Consider the following 26,929-nt stretch of genomic DNA (forward strand, 5'->3'; position numbering starts at 1 on the left):
CTTGTCTCATATGTACATATCATGTAGCCTAAAGGACATTATGCTGCCCAAAAAGACAAATTCGGGATATGACACGCATACCCGTGTCACGACTTATCGCGAGCCGACCTGAAAGACAATCTAAGCTCCGTGAGATCGATATGAGATTGTGGTACCACCACACTGATTCAATCGTTCAACTCCGAAATAATCGTCGTGTTGCCCTTGCCGCCGCGGCCGTTTGCGGCCGGGCTAAAGTACATGTCGATAAGCCCAGATCCCTTCAAGGGGATCCCAAGGATGGTTTGCTCTATCTCAAAATCTGTGATGACCATTAACTTCAAGCCATCTCGTGCCGCCTCTTAGTATAATAGACGTACTCTGCAGACCAAGAACCGAGATAAGCGTGTTGTTTAAGGTCGGATCTTCCGCGGTATAGGTAGTCAACTCTGTCTGAGGGTCATAGATCCATACTGAGTGGCTGATCACGCCTGGATTCTTGGAATGCTCAGCATAGAGATCTCCGCGTCGGTTGCCTTGAGCGCCTGCTGCAAGGTTGATTTCGATGTACCAGGATCCGTAATCGCATGACGTCGCAACTACCAGCTGAGGAATGACGGGGACCAACAGCAATAGACTTTTGAAAGAGACCATTTTCAAGCACGGCAGTTGGCTTTCCAATAGATATATCACTTGAATGTGGATTCTTGCAATTTGCAATCAGCAAAACGATTTCAATGAACTTTAATTGGACCTACAGTGATAGTTTCACGAACCGGAAACGAGACGGTTTTTATACCTTAGAATACCTAGTCAGCGTGAATGGTTCCTTAGAACCTATCAATAAATAATAATACGATGTTACACGTTCCTTTTTCAGCCGATGGATCGCTTCGTATTCCTAGGCGAGGCCACACAACACCTGCATCAATAGCTTGGCCAATCGCCTCTGCATTGCAGCAATGTGCGTGCGCCTCAGTGTAACATCAAACCTGAGAATGGCAGAATTATATGCATCAGAAGCTATGACAAACACATGCTGCATACTTTATACCTTGTCTAATAAGGTACTACCCTTGACAAATGGAATCGATGGTCTTAAGCACTGTATTGGCTGTCCCGAATGCCAAGAACATCTCAGTGGGACTTTAGTGTTGCGTGCATTATGTGAGGCACTATTACGCGGTTGAGCCAGCAAGGTATGAGAGGATTCAATATCCCACCGGGTGCCGAACGACGTCAACACATTGGTGCCCGGTTTTCTCCAATACTCATTCCGTTCTGATTCTTTGAATCAGATGCATAATTGAGATCTCGGACAATTAACACAGAGAAAAGACGAAAAATATGGGATTCGGTACTACCCCATGTGGTAACGTACTGACGCCATTCAGCTCCCGATGGGATAGGAGCGCCATAAGCCTCAATACGAGGTTCCAATTCTAGGTCGAAGACCGCCGTCTCGTGACGAATGGCATTGTTTTCCGCCACACCAGGAACATAGCTTATGTGGTTTCAGTACATGATCTGATGGAGAATCTGAACGTTCGGGGACTTGACTCAACCCTGATTGGAAATGTACACGAGAAAGAAGACACATAAATGTTCAGTCATCATCGGTCCCCTCAACTAGATATGGACCGAAGCATATATCGAGAAAGACGGAGTTTATGAGAATCCTGAAGGAGTTTCCTACACAGAAAGAGTATCAACAGGTCGTTGGCTTCTGTTCTTCTGCGTTGTTGCTCCTAACCTCCGACTCCGTTCCCAGCTATTCTTCTCATCAGCTGAGGCCCGTAGGACTGCCTTTCTGACACCATCGCCAGTCTTGGTCAGACAATGACGCATAATGCGTCGATAGCCAAGATTTCCCGAGCTATTATGCGCTGGAATTCAGCCAAGCTGAAAGAATGTCCATCAGGGTGCCTAGAACTCTGAATGGTATGAGTGCAGCTGATGAGAAGAAGGGCGTCCAGTACCGAACGGTGAGCAGCCACACGAATCTGTACCACAACAAAACTCCGGGTGGCTTGAAGAAGAGAATCAACGCAGTGATCAGTTTCACGAACGACGGCGCCTTCCATATATTAGATGGCATGATCAGGTATTTTGCAAACTTTCGCTCCCATAATACGAAGGCAATCAAGTTATCGAGGTAAGGAGAATTGAGTACTTGTAAGGCTCATCAGACTGCCGCAGAGGCTGGGTGAGCGAAAATGTCAGTAGGATTCTCACTGGAATCAAAGCTACCAGCCTACCTACTTCCAAACGAAGCCAAAAGCACCAGCCCATGCGTCCCCTACTCCGGCAAGGTCGCGTGCGATGTTAAGGCCGACGAACGTTTGCATGAGGCCGTTGATCATGTTTTATAGCACTCACTACGCTCCTTAGTACAAGAGCGGCTTTCATGGTCCAAAGTAGATCTTGCTCGGCCACCAGCAAATACAAAGGCTCCTTGCGTAAGTCTGCATCGTCAGTCATACAGGCCGTTTTGGCAGGCTCGAATTAGCTAGACAGTCAGACCTATCATTGAAGATCAGATTCTCATGAGAAAGTAAGCAGTGTCGACAAGCGTTGAAGTCTTTAGAGGAGCAAAGGAGAGACACACGCTACATATGATAGGACTTTAGGACGATTCGAGTCAGTCGACCAAGCCTATGTCCTTACAAATATATAGATATTTAACGAAATCCTCAGTTATTTTTAAGCAAACTTTTTACTTGGACCTGGGATTAGTCATCAAGGCAAATATATGTTTAGGTTTACAGATCGACGGCGTTGTGCGCTGAGCAATGCGTACGAAGATTACGGTTTCACTGTCCGAGATCACGTAATTTTTCCGAGAATCAATCGTCAGCGAATGTCGACCACTGAATTCGCTCAACTACTTAATCACCTAGTGTTAAGCTTCAACTTTTACCTAGTAGAGCAATCGACTTCCTCTTTCTAAGCTTTTGAAGACATCGTTGCTTTGAGAATCTCTATCGTATCATCTTCTGCCCCTGAGCTGCAACCTATCATCAGACGCTTATCCAGGGTCAGCAAAGATGTCGGTCTCGGTGGCCTCAGGATCAACCCAATCGGGCTTCATTGTGAATGAAGGCGTACGGATACACTTCTACGCAACTGGACAAGGCCCCCTAATGGTTCTTCTCCACGGCTTTCCCGACAACTCAAAGACTTGGACCCATCAGGCGGCTGAATTCTCGAAGACACATACAGTCGTGTGCCCTACTCTTCGCGGCTACCCACCTAGCGACATTCCCACCGTGGAGCAAGACGCCTACTCTTTGCAAACTGTGGTTGGAGATATTTTGGCCATCCTTGATCACTTCAACGCCACCCAGGCAATCGTCGGCGGCCACGACTTTGGCGGCGGGGCTATTCAATTACTGGCACTTCACCACCCTGAGCGCGTCTCCGGGCTCATAATTATGAATTCTCCCATCCTTCCTCGCTTTCACGAGCTCATTCAGTTTGATAAAGACCAACAAGCCCAGTCTGCCTATACTATTCATCACATTCAGTACCAAAAAGGGGACGACAAGAACTTAGGCGCCGCGCTCGAGGGTATCAAGGATGACGAGCAGCGTCGCGAGATGCATGATTATCTCTCCGAGTCACCAATGGAAGGCATGTACGCCTACTACAAATACAACTACCCGGGCCCACCATACGGCCAGCATGTGGACACTTCTAGCATGGTATATCAGGTGCCCACGCTCATCATCTGGGGCTTCGCAGACACCTACTTTTCGACGAAGTTTTTGGATGGGATTCCGAAGTTTTTTGTGAATAGCGTCCGTCTCGTCACGTTTCCCGGTGCCGGCCATTGGGTATTCCGGGAACAGCCTGCTAAGGTTAACCAAGAAATTCGGTCTTGGTTACAGGTCCTGGCCAATATGTCGGGGTAAGATTTCTGGGGATCAGCAATATTCAGGAGATGGAATTTCTAGAAATCCTTCATTTCCTTTTCTCGTCCTTGACGGTGAAGGAAGCCAAGGGGTCAAGTTTTAGACGTGACCATGTCGTTTCTGGACATTACCTACATAAAGACTACACTTTGCCACAAAGCTTTCAAAGCTGTCTTGGGATCATGGCCTGAGGTGCCAAAGGTTGACCACCCCACGTCGTGTATCTCAGTGAACAAGCCTGAGAGCAGCAAACCTTTCGTTCTCTCACGGAAGCAACATTTTATCCTGATCTTCAATTCTATCAGGCTGTGGTATTGCACAACTTACAAAAGTCTGATGCGAACCAGTCCAAATGTTTGTGAGTGCTTGCAGCAGCTTCGGAAGATTCAGGAGGCGGCAACTGGTATCACTGGCGGTGGCTAGACTTGTGATGTGCTTTTCCGTAACGTCGCCGGATGAAGTGGTGTGGCCCGGCTACGAGGCCAAGTCAGTGGATTTGCGGTTCCAAATGATCGGTAAGTAGCATATACCTTCTAGCTTTTGTGTAATTGATGCACATCCTAAGTCAGTATGAAAATGTCCTGTTTGAATGTCTTGAGCTTAGCGGGCGCTGATCCCACCCTCGCACGATTCTGGCATCGAGGTTACCTCAAGCCAGCCAGATGAACAAAAAAGCATGTTGACCAGGCATTTGCCACCTTATGTTCGTTCTTTCCCGAGTAGGTCTCAGGACTTTGTCGAGAATAGACGGTGGCAGATTAGTTCGAGTATGCCTCTTCCTACCTACGATCTCGTGATGCTATTTCTCGAACAAGCACAACCAGCATTTGGCTGACGCTGATGCCCTCGGGTTTTGTATGCCTCCTCAGCAGTGATAGCGTATACTCGCGGTCCCTTCTTCTCGAACATAAGCTATTGCGAAATATGTGAAAGTTTGCTGAGGGGCAAAAGCATCTGCTACAGAGACGCAGAGGTCTCACGGATCTGTGATCATGCGGGTTGGTATGCTGGGTCTCTTCCTGCTGTAACCCAATCTCAGTAGTCGGTGGACAGGGGTCACACGATACACCCTGGAACGTGGTCCATGTAACACTACTTCTAATAGCATAAATACGGGGCCGATATTCAGAGCATGCCTTCAGGTTTGGAGATCCGGAGAAACGCGGAAATAGACACGGATGTATGAGATTACGAGAGCTGCAGTGTGCTGAGGCGGCCATTGCCACTTCAGCACTCAATCAGCATCACTCTGTTGAATACAGAAGATTGAGGGGCCAATGCTCGTGGGTCTGCCGTCTGCATGGCAACTCCAAGTAAAGCTATTCCGAGCGCACGGCGAGCTGCGGGAACTCAGATGACTGAAACTCTAGATGAACACCATGGTCAGGGCCACAGATGGGTGCGTTCCCATTCGTTCCCGGATCCCAACTGCTGCGGCGTTGTGGGGTTTTCCGATGGAACCAGAAACATTGGAATAACTCCATCTGCTGATTGCCTGGCCAGCGTCGTGAAGCTGATAGTTGACGGCCAATATCCTCATACGACGAAGTTGATGTTTGTGAACCATTTCCGTGCTTCTCGTGGCTTTTCCGCCTATGGCTTTTCCGTGATGACCTTGGCATATTGGGAGAGGCGCATGGGGGTGCTATGGAAAACATGTCTTTCGACGCCATCAACGCCAAGCTTTTGTGAGTTGGGTGGCAGGGACCAACAGGGGACCACGATGGCGGGCGCGTTATCGCGCGCAGATTGTGGTGAGTACCGACCTTCAGTCATAGAACCCTAGTAATTGTGATGACTGGAAGGTAAGCCTTTAACGTTTTCGACTTCCTCGTCGATGAACAGTTCTCTGACAGCGTTGAACGACATCTGTGTACAATGATTCAGAATCTAGGGAGAGCCACATGGTCGTGAAGCGTAGAGAGGCATCCGGGGCCGTGTGAATCAACATTGGCTTTTGACCTTGGCTCTACGGCAGCCCAGAAGCCTGAGAGGCAAGCCAAGGTGCTAATCAACTTTAGTCCCCGTCCGCCGAGACTTGAAAGGGGCGCCTCCAGACTAAATATGCGAGTCCTGGTTCGGGATGCGAATAACTCTTCAGGAGCCTTGGCCTGCTTTCCTTTCCCCGCACTCCGCACTTCGCACTTCGCGGAAAAGCCGTCGTACCCCATTTACCCCATGGGGGACGCAAATGGCTTCTCCACCGATTATGCTCACCTGGCTCCGCGCTTGTTGACCCGAGGAGATGGCTGCGAACGGCTTGCCGGTCGAACGAGGGTTGTAATTAAGAGCTGGGGTTGGAAAGTATATATCTGTGCTTCTTCGGACCCTGATCCATCGTTGCGTCTTCAACTCGTAGACTCAGAGGACCGCCAGCCTTCACTTTCAAACCTTGAAGCAGGATCGCCGGCCGGAAATTCGTCCAACCACGAATTATTTCCCCAACTGCTCCGCACTGCTTCTTCAGCGACTCTTCTTTTCCCTCTTCGAGAGCGGGTGCATTTCCAACAAATAAGACAACAATGGCGCACAACGCACATGGCGAGAGGCCTATCTCTTCACAGGAGAAGGTTGCCGTCAATCAGATGGAACACGTCTTGACTACCGACGACCCTGCTATCATGAAGCAGCCCGTGATTGAGAAGGTAGACAAGTTCGGTGCCCACACAAAAACAGACCCGAAAGAGATCGCCCTGGTGAAAAAAATTGACTGGTACATGCTGGTATGCCACAGACATCACACCTTCTTCTCTAAGACGACACAAGTCTAACTGAAGATCAACAGCCTATACTGTGGTTGATGTACTTCCTCAACTTTCTCGACAGAAATGCGATGATTAACGGCAAACTCGATTTTCTGGACCGCGACCTAGGCCTCAAAGGCAATCAGTACAATACCTGCGTTTCCATCCTTTTCGTCGGATACCTTGTCGGCCAAGTCCCTTCCAACATGATTCTCAACCGGGTTCGTCCCTCCTATTACATGGCTGGTAAGTCGCTCAATATACAACGAGCGGAAAAATTACTTACTGGAGCAATCTCAAGGTTTCATGATGGCTTGGTCTGTTGTGAGTCTATTGACCTACAAGTGCCATGACTTCGGGACGATGCTGGGTTGCCGCTTTCTGCTCGGAGTCACCGAAGCCCCTGTAAGATATCCTTCCGATTCTCGATATGAAGCTATCACCTAACATCAGGTGACAGTTCTACCCTGGTGCGCTCTACATGCTTAGCATGTTCTACACCAGAAAGGAAGTCTCGTCCCGCATGGCTATCTTCTACACCGGCAACATGGCAGCCAGTGCTTTTTCTGGGCTCATTGCAGCTCCAATCTTCTCGGGAATGTCAGGTGTAAGGGGTCTCGCTGGGTGGCAATGGTAAGTGTTCCCTTATCCATTCCCTTCCTCTTCTGCACAAAGCGAAGTGATCTTGAGGGAGAACTTAGCTAACCCTTCTGATATAGGCTCTTCATTATCCAGGGCGCCGTCTCCATTCTCGTCGCATTTTTTGCCTTCTTCCTCTTGCCCGATAGCCCCCTCAAGACCCGCTGGTTGACCGAGGAGGAGCGCCAGCTTGCGCACACCCGAATTTACAATGATACCACGGATCGTCGCGAGGGTACCAGCGTCTGGACGGGTCTTCGGGAGGCCTGCACTGATTGGCGGACGTGGGTCTTCTGTCTCATGGACAACCTCCATCTCTCCGCGAACGGATTCAAGAACTTTTTGCCTGTATGTGCCTCATTTCTCCAAAATGCCTAGTACCTTTTGCGAACCTCAGACTGATATTTGACACGCAGACTGTTGTCAAGACGCTTGGTTACAGCACCACCGTCAGTCTCGTGCTGACCTGCCCGCCCTACGTCTTCTCCGCCTTCTTCTCCGTTCTGGTCCCTTGGTCATCTGGAAAGTACAACGAGCGCACGTGGCACATTACTATCAGCAAGCTCATCGTTTGCATTGGTTTTGTCATGGGCGTTTCATCTCTCAACGTGGGAGTTCGTTACACTGGTGAGAAGCCCTGGACTCTTCCCCTGGCACCCATACTCCACTATCGATGCTAATGCTGTTCAATAGGTATCATGCTGTTTGTTGGAGCCACATATGGAGTAAGTTGACATTGGCTCAGTCCTTCCTGCACTTGGAACTAAACGAGACATAGGTGAACAATTTGATTCTCGGGTGGACCTCATCCGTTCTTGGTCAAACCGACGAAAAGAAGGCGGTTGTCATCGCGATGGCCAATACCCTCGGCAACGCAGCTAGCATCTACACTCCCTATCTCTGGCCAGACACTGATAAGCCTCGGTTCTTGACTGCAATGATTGCTAGCATCGGGTTCTCTATCGGAGTTGTCATTTGCGCTTGGGGAATGAAGTTGGCTTTGATGCGCACCAACCGCAAGAAGAGGGAGGCTGATCCCAACGCCACTAACTTTTACGTCTACTGAGTAGAGAGACAGGATAAAGCGGACCTGGAGAGATGGAGACAAACTTTCAGGAAAGACGTGAAGTCTGAAGTAATTACTACGGAGAACACCCAAGCCTATCGACCTAGAGATGTAGCAAGTTTCACAATCTCAATATCTCATCAGGCTGGCATGCAACTGCTGCCGAAATATGCATGTGACGGCCAGTGCTATGAATACAGCTCAGCGAGTTACAGATCAAGTGATCAAAACTCATGAAGGGGGTGCCGCAGTTCCCAACGCTCCCAAGGTAACTGTAGAACACGGCGCATCGTACGTGCTGGGCTTGACAAACTGTGGCTCAGGATTGTTGTTGAGTGCCAGAAGTATCAGCGACTCCTCCTTCGGATCGAACTTCGGCCACCCGAGGATCGAACTCAAGCCATCCGCCGGATCATTGGCGAAGGCCGTCCATGCGCTCTGCATGAGTGCAGTGGTTTTCTTCTGCGGATCGGACGGGGGAATTCCACTCACGTCCCCTGAGGCGCCGAAGATCATGTGCAAGTCGACGCCATGGTACGCGCCACTTGTCGGGAAAAGTCTTGTGTTATCCCAATCTCCGAAGTAGCGGTAGACCCACGCCGGGACTTCGTTATCTGAACGGGCCTGGCCCTGATGAGAGTTCGGACACGTGAAGGATTCTAGTAGAAATGATTCGACTTGCGCCTGAGTCGGGATAACGCCGTTGCCGTACGCCGGAATTCTGTAATATCCATCTTCGTTATGGTTGTTCCCAAAGAGAATCGGCTATGATTTGAGTATTAGCTGCTGACTTCGGGAATTTGACGAAAAAGATGAGGTGATAGACAAAAAGTGCTCACCAGCTTGGCAAATTGGCCAGATTGTGTCAATGAGACGTAGTCAGGAAAGACAATTTTGTTGTCCACCGAAGGATAGAACGGCGGAATACCACGAAGAACGCTGCTGGATGATGCCGGCCTGATAGCAGCGGCCGCAGCTTTGATATCCTCCCATTTCCGACTTCGCATGCATGCCATGGAATCGGTGGCATTAGTGCAATTCACAGCCGCCACCACGGTGTTCCAGTTCCGCACAGTCGCATTTGGGTTGTTGAGCGGGAAGCTGAAGGCATTACCAGACGGTGCGATGAGGCCCTTGACGATGGGATCTTTGATGTAGGCATATGACCAATAGTCCACGGCGACACCTCCGGAAGACTGACCCGCGATGATGATTTTTTTCGGGTCACCGCCGAAGCCGGCAATGTTGTCGCGGACCCATTCCACGGCCGCGCGTTGGTCCCTCAAGCCGAGATTCTGGGGCTGAGCCGAGGCACCCGGGAACCCGAAGATGTTGATGCGGTAGTTGACTGTGACTACGACAACATCTTGGGCATCCGCAAAGTACTTGCCATTGTAGAAAGGGCTGTTCGTGTTGCCAATGGCAAAACCTAGAGAATCCCGTCAGTGGGAGGCAAAAATCGAAGCATCGCCGATCCTAATTACTTACGTCCACCGTAGAAGAAGACAATAACCGGTTTGGCGGCGGTTAAAGTTTTATCTGTTGGCTTTGTCCAGATATTCAACGTCAAGCAGTCCTCGCTTTGAGGCGTCCCTGCAGCAGAAGCGAAGTAGCCAATGATGCGCTGCGCTTGGGTTGTCATGTTCGGGTAGTCGACTTGGCGAGAGGGCGAAAGTGGACAGTCGAAGCCGAAGTGAGATGCTTCAAACGACTCATTACCTCTGAATCTCTGCGGTGGAGCGAACCGCAAGTCGCCGACTGGAGGTTTCGCATAGGGAATCCCGAGAAACTCGAGAACATCGGAGCTGTTCGACGCCGGGTGACCGGTAATCGGTCCATTGGAGGTCGGCACTATGTGCAAATCTGTGGCATTGCACCTGACTGTTGACGATGCAGTTGCATAACTGTCGCTCAATGACAGGATGGCCAAGCTCGTTACTGCCAACAGAGAACGCATTTTGTGGAATGCTAAAGGAAGAAGCGAACTAAGAGCGCGACGAATCGAGGCATCATCGTTTTCTGGTCTTTATGCTGACGGATCTACATCTCGCTTACTGAGGTTTTCTGCCCCTGTATCTTCCATAGATGATGGCGGTCCTCCGCAGGCTAATGCAGCTTCCCCATGCCACTTGTCCACGCCGCTAATCTTACCACGGAAGCCATTCCCGTGGCTAGCTTCATTGCGCCGATCGTATCGAACGGTGTTACCCACCAATATGCACAAACTTGTGGTGTCATTGGCTGAGTTGCAGTGGCCAAGATCAAGGGTTCGATGCCCAAAGTACTCATGAGAGAAGCTTGCCAACGTCTCTGGGCCTCCGAGTGAGTCTGTCGTTGGAAATGCATGGAAATTCAGCAGATCGATGTCAGGAAAGACATGTCATGAGAAGATTCCCATGGCTCGAAATGCAATTGAACTTGAGGCTTCATCGCCATTGCCATAGAAGGGAGTTTATCAGCCATGTAAACTTAGACCCCACATGTAGCGACAAAGTACCAGCCTTGCACTAAGTATTTCTCTTCAAGTCAACCAATGTGCAATGCCAACATGCAAGATCAATTGCAGAAAACTGAATTGAGAGATAATAGTTCATTTCCGGTATAAGACGGACACCTTCTATGTTCCGAAATACCTCAAGCACCAGACCCAAAACCCAATACTACGCCTTGAGACCCATCTGGCTCGTGTCATAGCCGTTGGCTTCAAGATACTTCTTGAAACGAACGTCTTCGTCTTCCAAATGCTTCGGAGCCTAGTGAACGGTTAGATGGATCCAGCAGAAGAGATGAAATTAAAGACCAAAGGCAACTTACGTCGGGAATCAGGAACCACACACAAAGAGTACCCACGACCGAAATGCCACTCCCGATGAGGAAGATCGCCTGCTGTCCCTTCAACTTCTCATCAAAGCTCGCAAGCGCTGCACTCAACGCAGTCGTGCCAATAGCAGCCCCTGCCTTGCCTACGGCGGCAGCAAATCCGAGGAAGTGACCTCTAAGCGGTGTAGGGAAGGACTCGCTCGAGACCAAAAAGTTGCAGTCTCCAGGGCCAACAGACAAGAAGGTCTGGAAGAGGCCGTACAAGGTGACGAAGAGCGGGAATACGTTATTGAGCTGAATCATGCTGCCGCCAATGACGAATCCGAAGACGCAGACGATGGCCCAACCCAGGGCGTAAGTCTGACGGCGACCAATGCGGTCCATCAGTAGCGCGCCGATGAAGGCACCGGGAAGGGCAAATGCATTAATTAGGGCGGACCAGCCGATTGACTGGATCATTGTCTGCTGGGAGGAGAAGCCGGAGACAAGAGTTGGTGCAAGAAGGTTGAAGGGGTATACAACGGCGTCGTAGAGGAACCATGCGCTGCAGCATCCAAGTAGTGGTTTCCAGTAGAACTTGATGGCGAGACGATACGGAATGTTGCGCTGAATGGCGTGCTTCTGGTACTGCTGTGAATCGACGAGCCGTAGGCGGAAGAAGAAGATCGCCAAAGGAAGCTGAGAAGATGGTCAGTTTACTCTCATATTACATGGAAGGTTAGCACCCGTCGAGCTGGGTTGACTGACGAAAATTCCAATTCCAAAGCAAATGCGCCAAATTCCGTCACTTGCTTGACCATTATACGCAGCAATGACAATCAAAGAGACGATACTAGATCCGACGAAACCAGAGATGATTGCGGCGTTTGTGGAAACTGCGACGAGCATTCCGCGTCTCCTGCGCATGGCCTCTGTGCTGTCGGCACACTCCAGAGCCTGCGAGGTGCAGACTGTGTACTCTCCTCCTGCATTGCTGTCAGTCTTCGACCTCCCGTTACGGCCAGCTAAAGTTGCTTACCAGCACCGACACCCGCAACACCGCGGCCGATTACCATCATCCAGAACATTCCCTCAATGGAGGCTCCATGGGCAGCAGTAGCAATGACGATACCCTAGCTGGCTATCAGTAACAGCTCTCGATAAGACAAATCTCCTTTGACCGATCATATCGAAGGTGTCGACGTACCAAAACCAAGAAGAGAGTAGTCAGAATGATTCCAACTCGCCGACCAAACTTGTCAATGCAAAGACCGAAGATGAGCATGCCAAAGATGTCGCCAATCAGAATGGAATTAGAAAGCCTTGTCTTAACGGCATTCGTCATCTGTTTCGGATAACTGATGACATTTGTCCGTCAAACGTTGTCTTCAACAAGAAATTTGTTGCTCATATGGCAGACTCACAGCTTAGCCAGAACGGTGTTCATGTATCCGATGATCTGAATGTTGTAGCCATCGGAAAACAAGGCGACACCTTGGACCAGCACGTCGAGCTTCCCAGCGGTTCTGGCAGGAGGAGTAGGCTCTTGAGATGACGCAATGTCACTCTCGGACGATACCATGACTCCGACATCCTTCTTGGTTGCATGATCAATCGTGTCGAATACCGAGGCTGACGTGGACTCCATGTTGGATGACTTTGTGGTCGACGATGACTTAGAAGTATGCTGCAACAAAAGCACCGAGCGCGGTTTGCCTGGTTATAAGTACCGCGAATGCATGATGTACGCTGATTCTGAGTGCCTCGCAGACTACCACGTGGAATCCTTGTTTCGAACCAAATTCTTGGGACGCGTATGGGTCAAGAAGCCATCCACTCGAAAACTCAAGCTATTGCATTCCTTCGTCTGAGCTCTCCTTCGTACAAAAGCATTTTGCCTAACTATTGGCATTAAGAAGGAAGAAAGCAGTTGCCTCAACCATTCATTACGTTGTCTCAACCACGTGCTCCGACATGAACACCGCAGTCGAGATCGGGGCCGAAGGCTAAGTTAACCGGAAGATGTCCGAGATGCGGGAGCCGCCGGGTGCACACTGGAGGAATAAGTTGTAGTCGCCTCACCTTATTCAGGCTATATTTTCTAGATCCATTACCAACTACGTTGCTGACGTTGTAAGAACAAGCTTTGATTAGTGTGTGAAGTTTGTGCTCGGAGCTTGGCCGTCATATTTTCCTCCCGGTAGATCTCCGCCTTCGGGTGAGAAAACTTGTCATCCCACGGGCCTCGGACGCCCACGTGGTGAAATGCGATCGTCTAAGACGTCCATCGGAGTGGGGTCCCGACGCCGCGGCCCACCTGTATGCTCCCGAAGGCGACTCTGCTCATCCGGGAAGTGATAAGGAACATTTTCCGGTTGGAAAGATGCACTTGGCTCGGGATGACGGCCTGACAGAGTCCATAACGACGTTGATTGTTCCCGGCCATGAGTGACGGCAATGGCATTGCACGTGTGTTGATAATTGGAAGTACGCGACGTGGTGATGGGGAGAGTGTCCATCCTTCAAATCCACTTCGAGTACCATGACCGTGGTTCCGGGTCCGTAGATTGAATAGGCAGAAATTCTAATCTTGAGCGCCCTTTCTTGGACGTTCGCCTTTGTCAACGCCTGGGGTCGATTTGTCGACTCAAACTCGGTGTATGGTCTCGTGAATCTGACAGGCTTGGAACACACCTCATCTCGAGTCTCGTCAACCTAGCAAATTCACAACTCTCCCAGAGCGAAGACTCCAATATGGTTCTCACTCGTGTCTTAGACGCCATTACGGCAGTGGCAGCTCTCAGCCTTAGGTTTATGGCAATCCTGTTCACAAGATTCGTGAGTCTTGACATGTGCCATATTTTCCCTTGCCCCTTATGAATCGATGAATCGTATTCTAACAAGCAAATAGCATCCACTTGGAAAGAGATATCTCAATCGAATCTATGGGAGTTGCGCGTTGTATGCAGTCTCTCTAGTTGCTAGGCTCCTGTTGCCCAATTCGCGGCGGGCCTCTAGGCAACACCACCCATGGCTGCTTCTACTCTTGGGTTGGGTTGACCGGTCATCGCCGGTTACATCCTTGGTCACAGTCATGTTGAATATCCTGTCACTTGGATCCGTATGGGACTTCATCTACAGAGGAAGCGTACTCCACCAGAGTCACGATCTCTCCTTCTCTCGGATGGGCTACATGGATGAAGGTACGGCGCGGATCGTTGTAAGAGCGCCAGCTCTCCATACAAACTACGTCAAGATCAGTTGGGCGCCTTCGGAGGGAGATGACCAGGTTACCAAGTCGCAGACAATCGTCATCGCTGATTCCAATGATCATACCGGGACGTTTTTGCTTGAAGGGCTGGAGCCAGACACGCCGTACACCTACACCACGAATGCCAGCCATGCCGGATCTTTCAGGACTGCAGCCCTCTCGCCAAAGCGATGGAGTCTCATCTCCACAAGCTGCATCAAGCCTTTCTACCCTTACAACCCCTTGGATCATGGCTTGCGCATCAAAGGACTGGAGTACTTGGACCGGCATGTCTCGGCGAACCAGCCAGACATGATGCTCTTCCTGGGCGACTTCATCTACATCGACCTGCCAGTGGCCCTCGGCTGGACTCCAGAGCACTACACCACAGCATACCGTCAAGTCTATGCCTCGCCCAGCTGGTCACCCGCGCTTCGATCTGTGCCGTGGCTGCACGTCTACGACGACCATGAGATCATCAACGACTGGGCGGCGAACGAGACAGGTCTCTATCAGTCCGCCATGAAGCCATATTGGTCTTATCAAGGGCACGCGAACCCTCCCTCGCAGTATGGCGTCGGCAAAACGCACTACACCTTCCGCCGGGGCGACGTTTCGTTTTTCGTCCTAGACACGCGGCGCTATCGATCGGCTGAAAACATGGCGGACGGGCCTGAGAACACGATGCTTGGCGCGGCGCAGCTAGCGGACCTGCGAAAGTGGCTTGAAACAGAAAAGTCGTGGAAAGTCGTTGTCAGCAGCGTCCCGTTCACGCGAAATTGGAGGGGCCCCGATTCGGCCGATAGCTGGTCGGGATATCTGTGGGAGAGAGACATGATCTTGGAGATGATGAGACAAACGGACGGAGCTATCATCTTGAGTGGAGTAAGCTGGTCTCTGTTTGATCGACCCTGCCAAAGATTTCAATAGTTTGCTTGAGCTAATTTTTTGCTTCTTTTTGACTAGGACAGGCATGAGCACGCGACGACGATCTTTCCGCCCACTAGCGACAAGGGTGGTAAGTCTGTGATTGAATTTTCCACCTCGCCCTTAAACCAGTTCTATGAACCCTTCGATCGGTTCCATAGACAGATTGAGGACACGGACGTCTCTGTGTATTCGCACCCGTGGGGAAATTCAAAGTTTGGTCGGGTGTCGTTTGACACGTCGGAGGAGGGCCGATGGACGGTAGACTATGAGCTTATCGTTGATGGGCATCAAGTGTGGAACTACACGTGGGAGTTCACCAGGTGATCGACTGCCTCATTACCGAGCCCGTGGAGTCGAAGGATCATCAAAATGTGCACGCGCAGAGAAGTAGGGGTTTGGCTTGAAAAGTTTGCATTCATCGTGGCTTCAATCCGTTAAGCCGGCGCTCCTCGCTTTGCCTTGGAATATCCTTGCCAACCGAAAGTCCTTCCGATCCCTTGGTCTTGCTCTCGTCCTCGAGATGTTTTCCATACCCGTCAAAAAGAATTATTCAAACGCCCACTTCCTAATTCAGTCTCCGCCTAAACTCCTCATCGCTGTACCCTAGGTCGCATGTCTGAAAGCATGCGTAGATTTGAAGTTGAAAGTCGATCGTGGTGTAAGGCCCTCAAAGATTGGGGGCCAAAGCCGCGGGGTAGAAAGTGACTCGTCTCGGACCCGTATCCGACAATTGAAGACGGGGCGACGTTAATTGCGCGTGTTTGGGTGCGTGCAAATGGAAGCGCCAATTCTTTAGACAATGGGCTGCAGAACATCGCCTTCGGGGGCAACAGCGGGCTCGTCCCTCTCAATGTTGCCGTGAACACCGGCTCTGGCGTTGAGGTTGTACTCGTGACGAATGATGTTGTTCATCGGGGTGATGGCAGCCTGCGTAGCTCCGAAGAGGGCCGCGGCGATGATGTAAGCGATGGATGTCTTCATCTTGTCTGTGGGATATTGCGACGCTTCTCGCGGTCTTTTCAAAAGGAAGGAATGTGTATATTTGTCGAGGTCAACTCGAAGGCGAGGCGGGACAGCTCAACCGAACACTCTCGTCGATGTCGTAGGGACTGAAGGACACGAACACAGGAACTCGAAACGCTTTGATGATGGCCGGATGAGGGGGTCCCCGAGGCTTATTAAAAAGGCCCGGCACGGCACGGCACACCAACAGCCACGGATTGACGTGACTGTATGAGTGTTCTGTGTCTGTACTCTGTAAGATTGTGACAGTCTTAATCAATCATCAAACCTTGACTGTCTTGAAGTGGAGCCAATGAGCATGAGAGATTCGGATCTTCGGACGGTCATTGCAGGAAGGTGTGAGCGGGATCAGCTAGACTGACTCGCTTAAGGAAGCTCGCCATGCACAGAGAGATTTGCAAAAGAGACATGGAAACAGCCCTACAGTAAATGTTTGCTTGGCCTCCAGCTGTGCCTCTTTGGCCCTGCCTCCCTTCCTATCATCAATGATGTGCCTATCTCCCACGGGAGTCTACGGTGTTGTAACCCTTGGCTCTTTGCACCCTGCCCAGGGATGGCGTGACTTTGCTTATTTAACTCAAGATTGGGCCTAACTGTTTCAAGTATACGCAGATACGCACGGCGCAGGAGCATGGATCGCCCGCTTGGCTCGGCCGATGCGACACAGTGTTGTAACCCATCTGTTTCCCCCTCCAAAATCACGGCATCGAGGTAAGTTGCATGAGAGGCCCTTGAAGAAACTACTTTAGTCGGATCGCCCGAAGAATGACATCGATATGTCCGAATCTTCAGTCGTTCTCGTTCCTGATCTTCGCCGGGAGACACCGGACGGCCCACGGGATCCCGAGTGGGAGCACGCCGGGCGGGCCTTTATTCCCGAAGTCAATTACGGATACAGAACTTCCATCATCCATCCATCTATCCACCTGGCATCAGCTCCGTATTCGTACCAGAAGAAACAAACCTCGGCAGTTCTCCACGTTTTGCCTCTGTACAACTTGCGACTGGTTGTAGTCTGATGCGTGGCTCAATCTGGCAGACACATGTTTAATTGTCCTGTCCCAGAAAAGCAAACCTGAGCGATGGCCCGCACCCAGAACCCGCAACTCCGTCCCTACCCTCCCTCACGTCAAGTTCCAGAACATATCGACGCCGTCATCCGCCCTGCATCTACATATCAGCTGCCACATCTGAACCACACGAGTTCGTCCAGCCGCGCTCGTCATTGGAGACTGAGTATTACTGATATTATCGGATCTCATCGTGTTCGTGATATCTGTAACTTGACACGTTCAACATCGCTATCGCAATCGCAATCGTCACGCGATAGATACGCGAGGCTCGCCTGTTCGGCCTTTATGATATCCCTATTTTCCCCACCTGCCAGTAGAGATTTGGTGTTCAGTTGTTACTGAGTCGACCTGTCAGCCAGTGACTCGAGTTCATGCTAATGTCTTCTAGACATTATGCATAACACGGAATGAGCCAAATGCGGAAGTCTACGAAATCTAGATCTTATACCACCTTCACAAACGCCTTCTAGAATACCAGTAGCCTTTAGACTCCAGTCTACACGAAGAGCTTGCCAGCTTGTTCAATTTGCCGATCACGTATGTTGGGCAGACACTAGAGAGCTTGTGATCGGTTGAAGATGGGACGGCGAGGTTGCATTTAATCATCTTGTTCTCCGTGGAGCTCTTGATGCCTTCAGGGTGCAAAGCATCCCAATCCATTCTCTATTGAATCGTAACACACACACGTTCAGAACGAACTCCAACATGAGTAGCCAGACCGGACAGAATGACCAAGCCAATAACCAGTACCTAGCCATGGTCGGCGATGTCCAAGCCGAGCTGACGCGCCTTCAAGTCCAGCATCGTTGGATCCAGATGTGCCTCAAAGATAAGATCGTTTTCGCGCCCGTGGATACCACGAATGGCGGGCTCAGGATTCTCGACATGGGCTGCGCCGACGGTATCTCAATCTTCGACTGCACTGTGAAATGGGACCTCTAACACGCGATATCACAGGAACACTACTACGGGACCTGCAGAAACAGGTTCCACCATCCGCGCACATGGTCGGCGCCGATGTTTCAACCATTTTCCTGCCCACGTCAGCTCAGGGCAACATCCGCTACGTAACCCACGACGTTTGCGATCCACCGGCCGGGGATCTAAAGGGCCAGTTCGATCTGACCCACGTTCGCAATGTTCTCCACAGCGCCCACCGGTCCGGCATTGAGCAGGCCATCGCAAACCTCGCCGGTAAGTCATCGGCTGTTGAATTCGTTGGTTCGGGCCGCTGTTTGATGGGTTGCGCGCGTTCTAGTCTAACTGATGCAAGATACATTGGCCCCGGGAGGCTGGTTGCAAATTATGGAGCTGGACATCAGTCCAGACCAGCCGAACCAACCCCAGTCACTGAAGGATCTCATTCACATCATTGGGACCATGTTTGAGAAGCAGGGAATGGATCGTAAATACGCGTCCAAAATTCCAGAGGCAATGAAGATAGCCGGTCTCCAAAACGTCAAGGTCGAGCGAGTGGAGTGTGGGATTGGTAAAGTGCATGGCGACGAGGCCGCCGTCAAATCTTCCATCGAGCCCTTCATGCACACCATTCCGCTTGTCGCCAGGAACGCCCAAAGTGAGTTGACTAGAAGCAAGCTGTCTTTGCCGTAAGCCGACCCTCACTAACCAAATGTAGTGTTGGTTCCTGATATGGATCCGGTAATCTATACCAGCCTGGAGGAGAGATACACAAAGGAGATGACTGAGCAGGGCGGCATTTTCCCAGCGAACGTCTTCATGGCTCAGAAGCCCGTTGCGTGAGTTGTAAATGTAAGGTATGAAAAGGAATTCTTGGAAATTTGGTTGGTCGACCTATGAGTCTTTGTATCACGTCATTATTTACACGCTTTTTGGCGTCTGTCATGTGTACTTTTGAGACGTAAGCTTGTATAATCTATGGAAATGAGATGTTGTGTTATGAAGAAGACTGATGGGCTATCCTGCTCGCTCTTGCGTATGGTTGAATTCGGAACTCATGGCATCCCGTGCACCGCTGTAATCGAGAAGTTCATATTCGATCTCAAATGATCTTAGCAGGAGTCTCAATTTATCCATTCTTAATGACTTTCTCAGATGAGATCCAAGTCCATACCATCAGCTTGATCCTCTCTGGTTTTACCATCTCATCTCAACAAGTAGTCGCATTCGCCTAGCAGGCCGTAGGAGGAGCGAACTCGTAGCAAGTTGAGCCACTGCAACACCACGCCCAGCCATCACGGCAAACAGTCTCGGAAGGCTGACATCCCGCGGCTTGGCGAGCGCCGATAGCCTCAGGAGCGGCGAGAGCAGCTGATGCCACAGCTACGAGAAGAGCAAGGCTGATCTTCACCATATTGACCGTTGAGCTTTCTCATCTGTTAGCGACAGACGAGGGGGGAAGTTGACGACGACCTGGGAGCCACACTTACAAGATTGTGTAGGGCACAGAATCTGGAGAAAGGGCGGCAAGCGGAAGCCAAGGCTGGGCTAACAAAATTTCCGCAGGAGGGTTTGTAAGGGTGAGTGAAATACTGGGGACTGGGTTGAAGACTAGTACCTTCGTTGATGAAAGAATGATGAAGTGAAAACATCAAGTGCATAGATACTTATAAGATGTTGCAATCTGAGCCTGAGTCTTGGTCGTACCCGAAGCTTGTCTGATCCAGGAAGGTGCGCTTGAAGGATTGCAGGATTATGCTTGGCACAACCACAGCTTGGTCTCCAACGTATAAGATGCAGTCATTGATGAATCCTGCAAGCCATATCAGTTCTAGGTAGAAAAGGCCAAGGCTGCATAGGATTGTTGTAGCTGTTACAGGAAGGACCTCGGACTAAGCTCGCTTCCAGGCGCACGAAGGTTCAGTTCAAGCTATAGGCAATGATGTAAGAATTTCCGAGGGCGGTGCCCATCCGATGTCAATTGCTCATAACAGCTGTATCTTTGATAGGCTCGAAGATGAGAGGAATTTAGAAGAGAGTCACTTTTCGACTACATCCGTGAATCGCAATTTTACAATGGTACTTGATCAATGATTTGAATAAGACATGATGACAACCATGCCTCGTAACATCCTAGCAATACGAAGCACAAGAACCGAGTGAAGATAATTGGTCAAACAGAAGGCATGCTGTCGCTTTTACCTGTCCTAATATGTCCCAAGCAACCATACTTCAGTCTTGCTTAGGTTCCTTGACGATTTTTGCATGGTGCCCCGTCTGCGTGTTTGCACCGCTCTTCGAGTGCTCTTTCCTCTCCTCGTATTGCTGCTCTGCCATCTGCTGCTTGGCCTCAGCCTTGCTGGAAGGGTCCTCTGTTCATCGTCAGTATTCGGCCCCGGCCACGAAGGATATGGCAGAAATTTGACATACTAAAGGTGTCGGCTTGAGGCTGGTATTGAGGCATGTTGGAGAAGGAACGTCCTTTTTGAAGAATGAAGTTGACGAGTTGAGATATGTGTGGAAGATTCTGGTTATGTGTATGGAAAGAGTATTTCGAGAGCTTGAAGTCAAGAGCTGGGACAAAGGTGACTCTTGATTATGAGGTATTGATAACAGCATATGTATTTAAACTATGCTGATATTACACATATTATTCGTCTTTTGATTTCTACGGCTACCATCGTATATGATGTTATCATTATGTGCATTGCGTAAATCGAGCGTCACAATCGCGGCGTGTATAATGTGTCTTCAGTGACGTCAAGCACTGGGTCAAAATGTGGAAATTTGCGGGAGCGGCTGTTACACCACAGCATCCAAGTTGCCAATGATCACAGTTCGGGCGGGTTTCACTGATGAGATTGCGGGTCACACCTCCATCGAGCCGGAGAAGAGTCTCCCAACCTCTAGCACGACTGAAGCGGGCATTAGCTGCATTGGAAATGATACACGACTTCATCACGTAGTCGAGTAGTACGAAGCCATTATGTCACGCTTCTTGGGGCTGTAATCGGGAGTATTTCGCCGCGCCGAATTGCGACGGAGGTTTGTACCAAAGCTTATACGTTATTGCTGGTGCTCTTCTCGATATTTCCGATTAACATCTACTCACATCACTGGCAAGTGTCATGGTTGGTGCCCCGCGAAGTGAGGATGAGGCGTCGGAGCTATCCTGCCCTTGAACACACGATGACACGGTACAAGAAGGGATTAAAACCCATGTTACAGTTTCATGGGCCTTTCCGATTGATCAGCGTAAGCTTTCTCAAGTCTAGGCATGAGGGCGAATGGATCCTGCGCAGTTCCTCAGATGTGGCTGTCCAGGGGAAACCTCGGCAATTACGCCCGATTATACAAAGTAGATGGTGTTCTTTTCTATGCACGCTTGCTGATGCAGGTTTCCAGATGAGACTCTATATAACGCCCCCGGAAAAGTGTGATGTAAACGGTAACGAGAAGAAAAAGGAAAGAGAGACAAGATGAACGTCTGGCGAAGGTGCCCTTATTATCTGTAATCCTCAATGATCATATCCAGCACCGCGCTGCCATGGACTGTGCATAGACGGTTAGTAAGGGTGGCAAGAGACTGTTTTCAGCAAAGGATAACTCACCTATTGTTGTTTTGGGATCGGAACTCGTGGATACTGCGTGCAGATCCGTTCCCAAACGGACTCGGCGGGGGGAAGTCGCTCGCTGGTGACCTCGGCGGGGCAGGACTTTGAGATCGTAATGAGCGGTCGGCGGGGAACATGGGCACCGACGGGCTCACGGCTGGCCTGGAGCCCGGCGAGGGCAGATATGACATTTCGTGGGTATCGCCTCTGCTGTTGAGGTTCGACGTGGACGTGGACACGTGCAGGCTCATGCCGCTCTCGGTAGCCTTCTCTTCGCCGTAGCGCAGCGACTCGCGGCGGTACGGGTTCACCTTGTCGTCCTCATCCAGGTCGAGAAGCGACTTGCCCTCGGTGCGGTCGCCCTTTGCAAGGATGGAGGGGTCGTTGAGCTGGGTGGGGCCGGTGCCGGTCGGTTGGCCCTTTACGCGCCAGAAGACGAGGATGCTGGAGATAAGGACCATGAGAAGGAGGACAAAGGCGAAGATGACGTTGACGATGAAGAGGATTACGCCGACGACACCGACGACGATGCCGGGGGTGTCGAATACGTTTGTGAAGATGAGGAGGAAGACGGAGTTGATGAAGTTGATGGCGTAGATTGAGATGTTGAAGGAGTTTGTGCTCTTGTCCATGAATGGCTTGAGGACGCTGACGGCGATCAGGGCGGCGGCCTCGATAACGATGAGGGCGATGGCCTGGGCGACGCCGGCCTTTTGACCGAACGCGATGACGGCGGACTTCAGGAAGATATAGGCGATGAACGGGATGATGAAGTAGTACGCAGAGGCGCGGTACTGGACATAGAGAAAGCCCCATTTGTTAATGATCTGGGGGTTCGAGAAAAGAACGTGCGCGGGGTTCTGGTGGGTGAGAATCGACTGCTTGGCAATGAGGATAACCTTCCACGATGCCCAGATGAGGGTGAAGAGGGTGCCGAGGAAGAAGAAGACGGCCAGGACTACGAGGGCGGCCGAGTCGATCTGGGTGAACTCCCACAGGCACAGGACGGCGATCTGCGGGAAGCCGATGAGGTTGAGGCGGAATAGGACGCCCTTGAGGGTAGTCTTCCAGTCGCGACGGAACTCGACGAAGCGGTCCTTCTTGGACCATCCCTGCTTCACCGCGATCTCGGTACCGTATCGGAACGCGGCGATAATGAGGACGGTAAAGATGATGAAGAAACAGTACACGATGAGGCCGGTGAGGAACAGGTTCGTCGATTCGATCTTTGCCTTGAAAGCCACGCGCTGGATGCCGTAGACGACGTAGGAGCCGTTGTCCTGGAGGATGTTCGCACGCTTCGCGATGGCGTTGATGCCGCGCTTGACGGGACCGATGCTGTTGACTATGTCGAGCGAGCGCTTCGAGACCTGCACCGAGATACCGCTCAACGAATCGAATAGTCGTGCCGCCTCACCGCCCGTTGAGCGCTGGTACCACGTACAGAGGGTCTGCATCCAGCCCAACCTGACGACACCCATTGACCACTGGAAGTTCTGCGTCCACGCCTGTACGATGGGCGGCATATCGACGCCAGAAAGACCGACAAAGGCCTGAGCCTGGAAGTATCCGAATAGAGAGAGGGCGTTCGCGGCGAGATGGGCGGCGGCATCGGTATGGCCCATGGCGGAGATGATGCCGGCGGACCCGAGACCGAGGCCGGCGATGACGGCGGTGGCCCATTTGACGCCCACGAGATCGACGGTTTTACCGTTGGAGAAGTCTGCCTCGACGCAGGCGACGGTCGTGTTCGTCTCGGTGAGGTTGACGATGGCGCGGATGGTGGCGTCGAGGTCGGGGATGGTGTAGGCGATACCGGGCACCTGGTCGAGCTTGTCGCCGATTTCAAACGAGAACTCCATGTCGATCTTGCCGGGCTTCATCGGGCAGAGGCCCTGGAGGTCCATGGTACACGGGTCTATCGTCATCTTCAGGTAGTCGTAGCCGTAGATGCGCAGCGCGACGTCGAAGACAGCCTTGCCTTCCACCGAGACGACGGCGGCAATGTTTGCCATGACGGAGCCATTGTTGGCGGAGACGACGACGTTGAACAAGCTGGCGGAGAAGTCGGATTTCTTTTGGCAGTTGTTGAGAGACGAGGACTGGAGGATGCGGTCGGCGTATGCGGAGGAGGGGAGGAGGGCGGCGAGGAGGGTGTATACGAGAAAAGGAGCGACTTGGGTGAGCTTCATGATTATTGCTTTATGTTTAGTTGTAACGAATGTGTGGTGTTTGTAATGTTATTGCCCTTCAAAGGTGTCTGGTCGCAGGCATCGTCAGCTTGCGATTGGGAGCACTCTACGATGGCGACGTTTGGAGCTTCAAGCTTTCTTTCTTCCTCGCGTGTCCCCTCGGTATGTGCGTGTGCGAGAGTGTGTCCCTACTCACGATAGTTGGACGCGGTGCAGAATCATCCGATGAGCTCGAAAGGGTCCAATTAAGGTTCCACGGTTGTCCCCTGAAAGAGTGGAAGGGGGCAACTGGGCAAGGTGGGGAGGGGGGAAGAAGAGGCGAAGCGAGTGAGAGGATTCTTCCCCTTCAACGTCGAATAGCTCCTCGTTGTCTATACTGGAACTTCGACGTCAAATTGTTTAAAGGAAAGACAGAAAACAGCGTTGCATGATCGAAAGAGACTCGGACGGGGGGGACAGGGCACACGGTCGCTCTTCTACGGATAGATTAGACGAGAGAGAGACCCGATAGATTGGCGACGAGAGTCAGAGAGGTACGAAAAAAAGGGTGGTTTGTTGCCAAGCTTCAATTTCCCGTTCGGTTTGTGCACATCCTCGATCCGTCAGTGACATTGCCGCTCCCTTATTCGTGTCCCCCTCGTTGCACTTTGTACATAATCGGCATAGCTGGGGAGGCGAAGCAAGCTTGGTTGTGGGCCTGAACAGTTCAAGCCAAGCTCGAGCTTTTGCTCGTACGGAAACAATCGACAGACCCGAGAATCTGTAGCGGCAGCAGAATGTCTTTCCCTAGGGTTCTGGTCCATGTTCCAGCGCCTCCAACGACTCTTTCAACGGCGGCTGGAATAGGAGTCAGTCAGAATCCAGGGGCTATCTACAGCCTAAAAGTTAGCACCGCACCTAGAGGAGAACTCAGAAGCGGCGAGACTGCAAAATCACTGGCCAGTGATAGCTTGGCGGCTCTTCCACCTGAAGATGATGTGAGATGGGAATGCCCACGGCGATCACGCATCCAATCCCATCACATTCCAGCCGCCGTACCTGCGTATGGGATACGGGGCTCATGGGCCGCCATGGCACCAAGAACGGCCCAAGCCGGCCGTTCCTGACCAGCCAATGCCGGTACCTCTCTCCCCCCCTTGTCAAGCTGAGGAGGGATGGCACTCTGGGAGAGGGGAACAAACCGTGAGTCCGTGACAACTCTGGCAGCCCTGACAGCTTTCGCAGCTCTTTGGCAGCTTTAGCATCGTTGGTCCGCGCCGGCCGCGCTCCAATGAAGGGTCGTTTTCGTTTCCTTGCACTGCCCCCAAAGTTGATATTCGGTTGCCTAAAGACTGGCATGACAGCCCAGGACTAGGTGACTGGTCCACTCTCTGTCTTTCGTCTTTTTTGTGCGACGAAACTGCGGCCCAGAGGCGGAAGACCCTCCTTTGAAACGAGACGAGACCCAATTGAACCCACTGCGAGCGCCCGGCTTGGACAAATCAGTCTTGGGTTGGGCGGCACGCACGGCGGCTATACGAGTATTCTCAATGCCTCCTCTGCCCTATTATCCCCCTTTTATGTTCTCACAGATACAGCATACTCTAGCCTCTCAAAGACATACATAGAAATCTCAAGGGGTCTGAATCGGGGCAGAATGTGCGGCCCCGCTCTCAAGCATAACTCTATGCATAGCTCAGGGGTAGCGGTAGCCCCGTGAAAAAAAGCAGAATGCACGGCTGCTATCTGCACAGTAATCACCATCTAGCGATTCAATACTACCACCATACGGCAATGTCGAGCCGAGATTGGCTCCGGTCTTTTCCCAACCCGACGAACAGGGCCCATACGAGCAGGGCCGGGTTGTGGGCAATGAATGCCACGGCGGCAGTCTCTAGAGCCTGGCCCATATACCGGTCACTGTTAGTGCAGAATAGCGTGGCCAACAGACCAACACTAATGCTGTGATGTTGGTCGAGAATCTTATTGAGTCTCAATTGATTCGGAACTCCATTCTGTAGGTGCTGAGAAGAGAGGTAATCATTTCGCAATTGCATTGTTCTTTCCTACACATAAACTATACTACATACAGTACATAACATCACATCCGTACAATTGGGAGATGCATCTTACATAAACCCACGCAGTCTCTCAAACCCGCTTAGGCCGGGAACCGAAACTCGGTGATGGGTACAGCTTTGGAGTCGCAGACGCGACGAGACTGCGATACTCGTACTGAGAATGAGATTACAACATGAGAACCGCTGAATCTCCCATGATGCAATCTCACGCAAGGGGTTGAGGCTGTGAAGCTCACAGCCCCAATACAAGAGAAGTTGTCTGGAGTGAGTAGAGTGCCACGAGAATTGGCAGCTTGGCAACACTTTGACAACGCCATATTGTGACTTTGTAGGCCACCTTTCAACGACTGGAATTTTGCCGCAACGGGCGACTCTTGCTTCTTTCTCACTCATCTCATCATGGCCGATCGTGAGAAATGGCTATTACACGTACTGGGAATGAAACAAAACAGCCGAATCTTCATAGACCCGCAGCTTCTGCATCGCCTAGGACAGCATGTAGTCAAGAGCTATCCTGTATGTGCATGGTCTTCGAGTTAGGGTCGCATGAAGAGCGGCATAGAGCCTCTCAAGACCGATATTCCGAAAATAAGTGACAAGAATCTCGAGCAGTACGTACGGTGTAAAACGAGACATCTCACATTGCTCACCCAACCTTCGTCACTTGCTGTTGAGATCTCTCAAATCCAGGTCCAAATACCAGGGGTAGTTGATCGCCAAGAATGGGG

The 26,929-nt window shown here is 51.2% G+C and overlaps 11 protein-coding genes across 11 annotated transcripts; 4 read left to right on the forward strand and 7 right to left on the reverse strand.

Annotated features, from left to right (window-relative positions):
* Positions 1-167: 167 nt before the first annotated feature.
* CCOS01_07296 (uncharacterized protein) lies at positions 168-633 on the reverse strand (the record flags this gene model as incomplete). The annotated part of the gene is made up of 2 exons (XM_060455462.1): positions 168-301; positions 360-633. The coding sequence occupies 2 exons, from the start codon at positions 631-633 to the stop codon at positions 168-170; spliced, it is 408 nt and encodes a 135-aa protein (XP_060313354.1).
* Positions 634-3,026: 2,393 nt separating this feature from the next.
* Positions 3,027-3,893, forward strand: CCOS01_07297 (uncharacterized protein; the record flags this gene model as incomplete). Its single annotated transcript, XM_060455463.1, has 1 exon — positions 3,027-3,893. One exon carries the CDS (start codon positions 3,027-3,029, stop codon positions 3,891-3,893), a length of 867 nt encoding a protein of 288 aa, XP_060313355.1.
* A 2,522-nt stretch (positions 3,894-6,415) lies between these two features.
* On the forward strand, positions 6,416-8,342 carry CCOS01_07298 (MFS transporter; the record flags this gene model as incomplete). Its single annotated transcript, XM_060455464.1, has 8 exons — positions 6,416-6,616; positions 6,679-6,883; positions 6,939-7,042; positions 7,098-7,270; positions 7,357-7,624; positions 7,693-7,903; positions 7,970-8,001; positions 8,055-8,342. The coding sequence occupies 8 exons, from the start codon at positions 6,416-6,418 to the stop codon at positions 8,340-8,342; spliced, it is 1,482 nt and encodes a 493-aa protein (XP_060313356.1).
* A 231-nt stretch (positions 8,343-8,573) lies between these two features.
* Positions 8,574-10,299, reverse strand: CCOS01_07299 (carboxylesterase; the record flags this gene model as incomplete). Its single annotated transcript, XM_060455465.1, has 3 exons — positions 8,574-9,107; positions 9,182-9,771; positions 9,831-10,299. The coding sequence occupies 3 exons, from the start codon at positions 10,297-10,299 to the stop codon at positions 8,574-8,576; spliced, it is 1,593 nt and encodes a 530-aa protein (XP_060313357.1).
* A 703-nt stretch (positions 10,300-11,002) lies between these two features.
* On the reverse strand, positions 11,003-12,789 carry CCOS01_07300 (uncharacterized protein; the record flags this gene model as incomplete). The annotated part of the gene is made up of 6 exons (XM_060455466.1): positions 11,003-11,095; positions 11,157-11,840; positions 11,910-12,127; positions 12,181-12,274; positions 12,349-12,499; positions 12,566-12,789. The coding sequence occupies 6 exons, from the start codon at positions 12,787-12,789 to the stop codon at positions 11,003-11,005; spliced, it is 1,464 nt and encodes a 487-aa protein (XP_060313358.1).
* Positions 12,790-14,235: 1,446 nt separating this feature from the next.
* CCOS01_07301 (PhoD-like phosphatase) lies at positions 14,236-15,645 on the forward strand (the record flags this gene model as incomplete). The annotated part of the gene is made up of 2 exons (XM_060455467.1): positions 14,236-15,276; positions 15,358-15,645. 2 exons carry the CDS (start codon positions 14,236-14,238, stop codon positions 15,643-15,645), a joined length of 1,329 nt encoding a protein of 442 aa, XP_060313359.1.
* A 468-nt stretch (positions 15,646-16,113) lies between these two features.
* Positions 16,114-16,671, reverse strand: CCOS01_07302 (uncharacterized protein; the record flags this gene model as incomplete). Its single annotated transcript, XM_060455468.1, has 2 exons — positions 16,114-16,336; positions 16,613-16,671. 2 exons carry the CDS (start codon positions 16,669-16,671, stop codon positions 16,114-16,116), a joined length of 282 nt encoding a protein of 93 aa, XP_060313360.1.
* A 1,451-nt stretch (positions 16,672-18,122) lies between these two features.
* Positions 18,123-19,178, forward strand: CCOS01_07303 (methyltransferase; the record flags this gene model as incomplete). The annotated part of the gene is made up of 4 exons (XM_060455469.1): positions 18,123-18,318; positions 18,375-18,611; positions 18,691-18,993; positions 19,054-19,178. 4 exons carry the CDS (start codon positions 18,123-18,125, stop codon positions 19,176-19,178), a joined length of 861 nt encoding a protein of 286 aa, XP_060313361.1.
* Positions 19,179-19,566: 388 nt separating this feature from the next.
* On the reverse strand, positions 19,567-19,749 carry CCOS01_07304 (uncharacterized protein; the record flags this gene model as incomplete). The annotated part of the gene is made up of 1 exon (XM_060455470.1): positions 19,567-19,749. One exon carries the CDS (start codon positions 19,747-19,749, stop codon positions 19,567-19,569), a length of 183 nt encoding a protein of 60 aa, XP_060313362.1.
* An 818-nt stretch (positions 19,750-20,567) lies between these two features.
* Positions 20,568-20,799, reverse strand: CCOS01_07305 (uncharacterized protein; the record flags this gene model as incomplete). Its single annotated transcript, XM_060455471.1, has 2 exons — positions 20,568-20,707; positions 20,766-20,799. 2 exons carry the CDS (start codon positions 20,797-20,799, stop codon positions 20,568-20,570), a joined length of 174 nt encoding a protein of 57 aa, XP_060313363.1.
* A 1,054-nt stretch (positions 20,800-21,853) lies between these two features.
* Positions 21,854-24,141, reverse strand: CCOS01_07306 (transient receptor potential ion channel; the record flags this gene model as incomplete). The annotated part of the gene is made up of 2 exons (XM_060455472.1): positions 21,854-21,887; positions 21,947-24,141. 2 exons carry the CDS (start codon positions 24,139-24,141, stop codon positions 21,854-21,856), a joined length of 2,229 nt encoding a protein of 742 aa, XP_060313364.1.
* Positions 24,142-26,929: the final 2,788 nt, after the last annotated feature.

Source organism: Colletotrichum costaricense (assembly GCF_030867565.1).
Source record: "Colletotrichum costaricense strain IMI 309622 chromosome Unknown Scaffold_7.1, whole genome shotgun sequence".
NCBI lineage: Eukaryota > Fungi > Ascomycota > Sordariomycetes > Glomerellales > Glomerellaceae > Colletotrichum > Colletotrichum costaricense.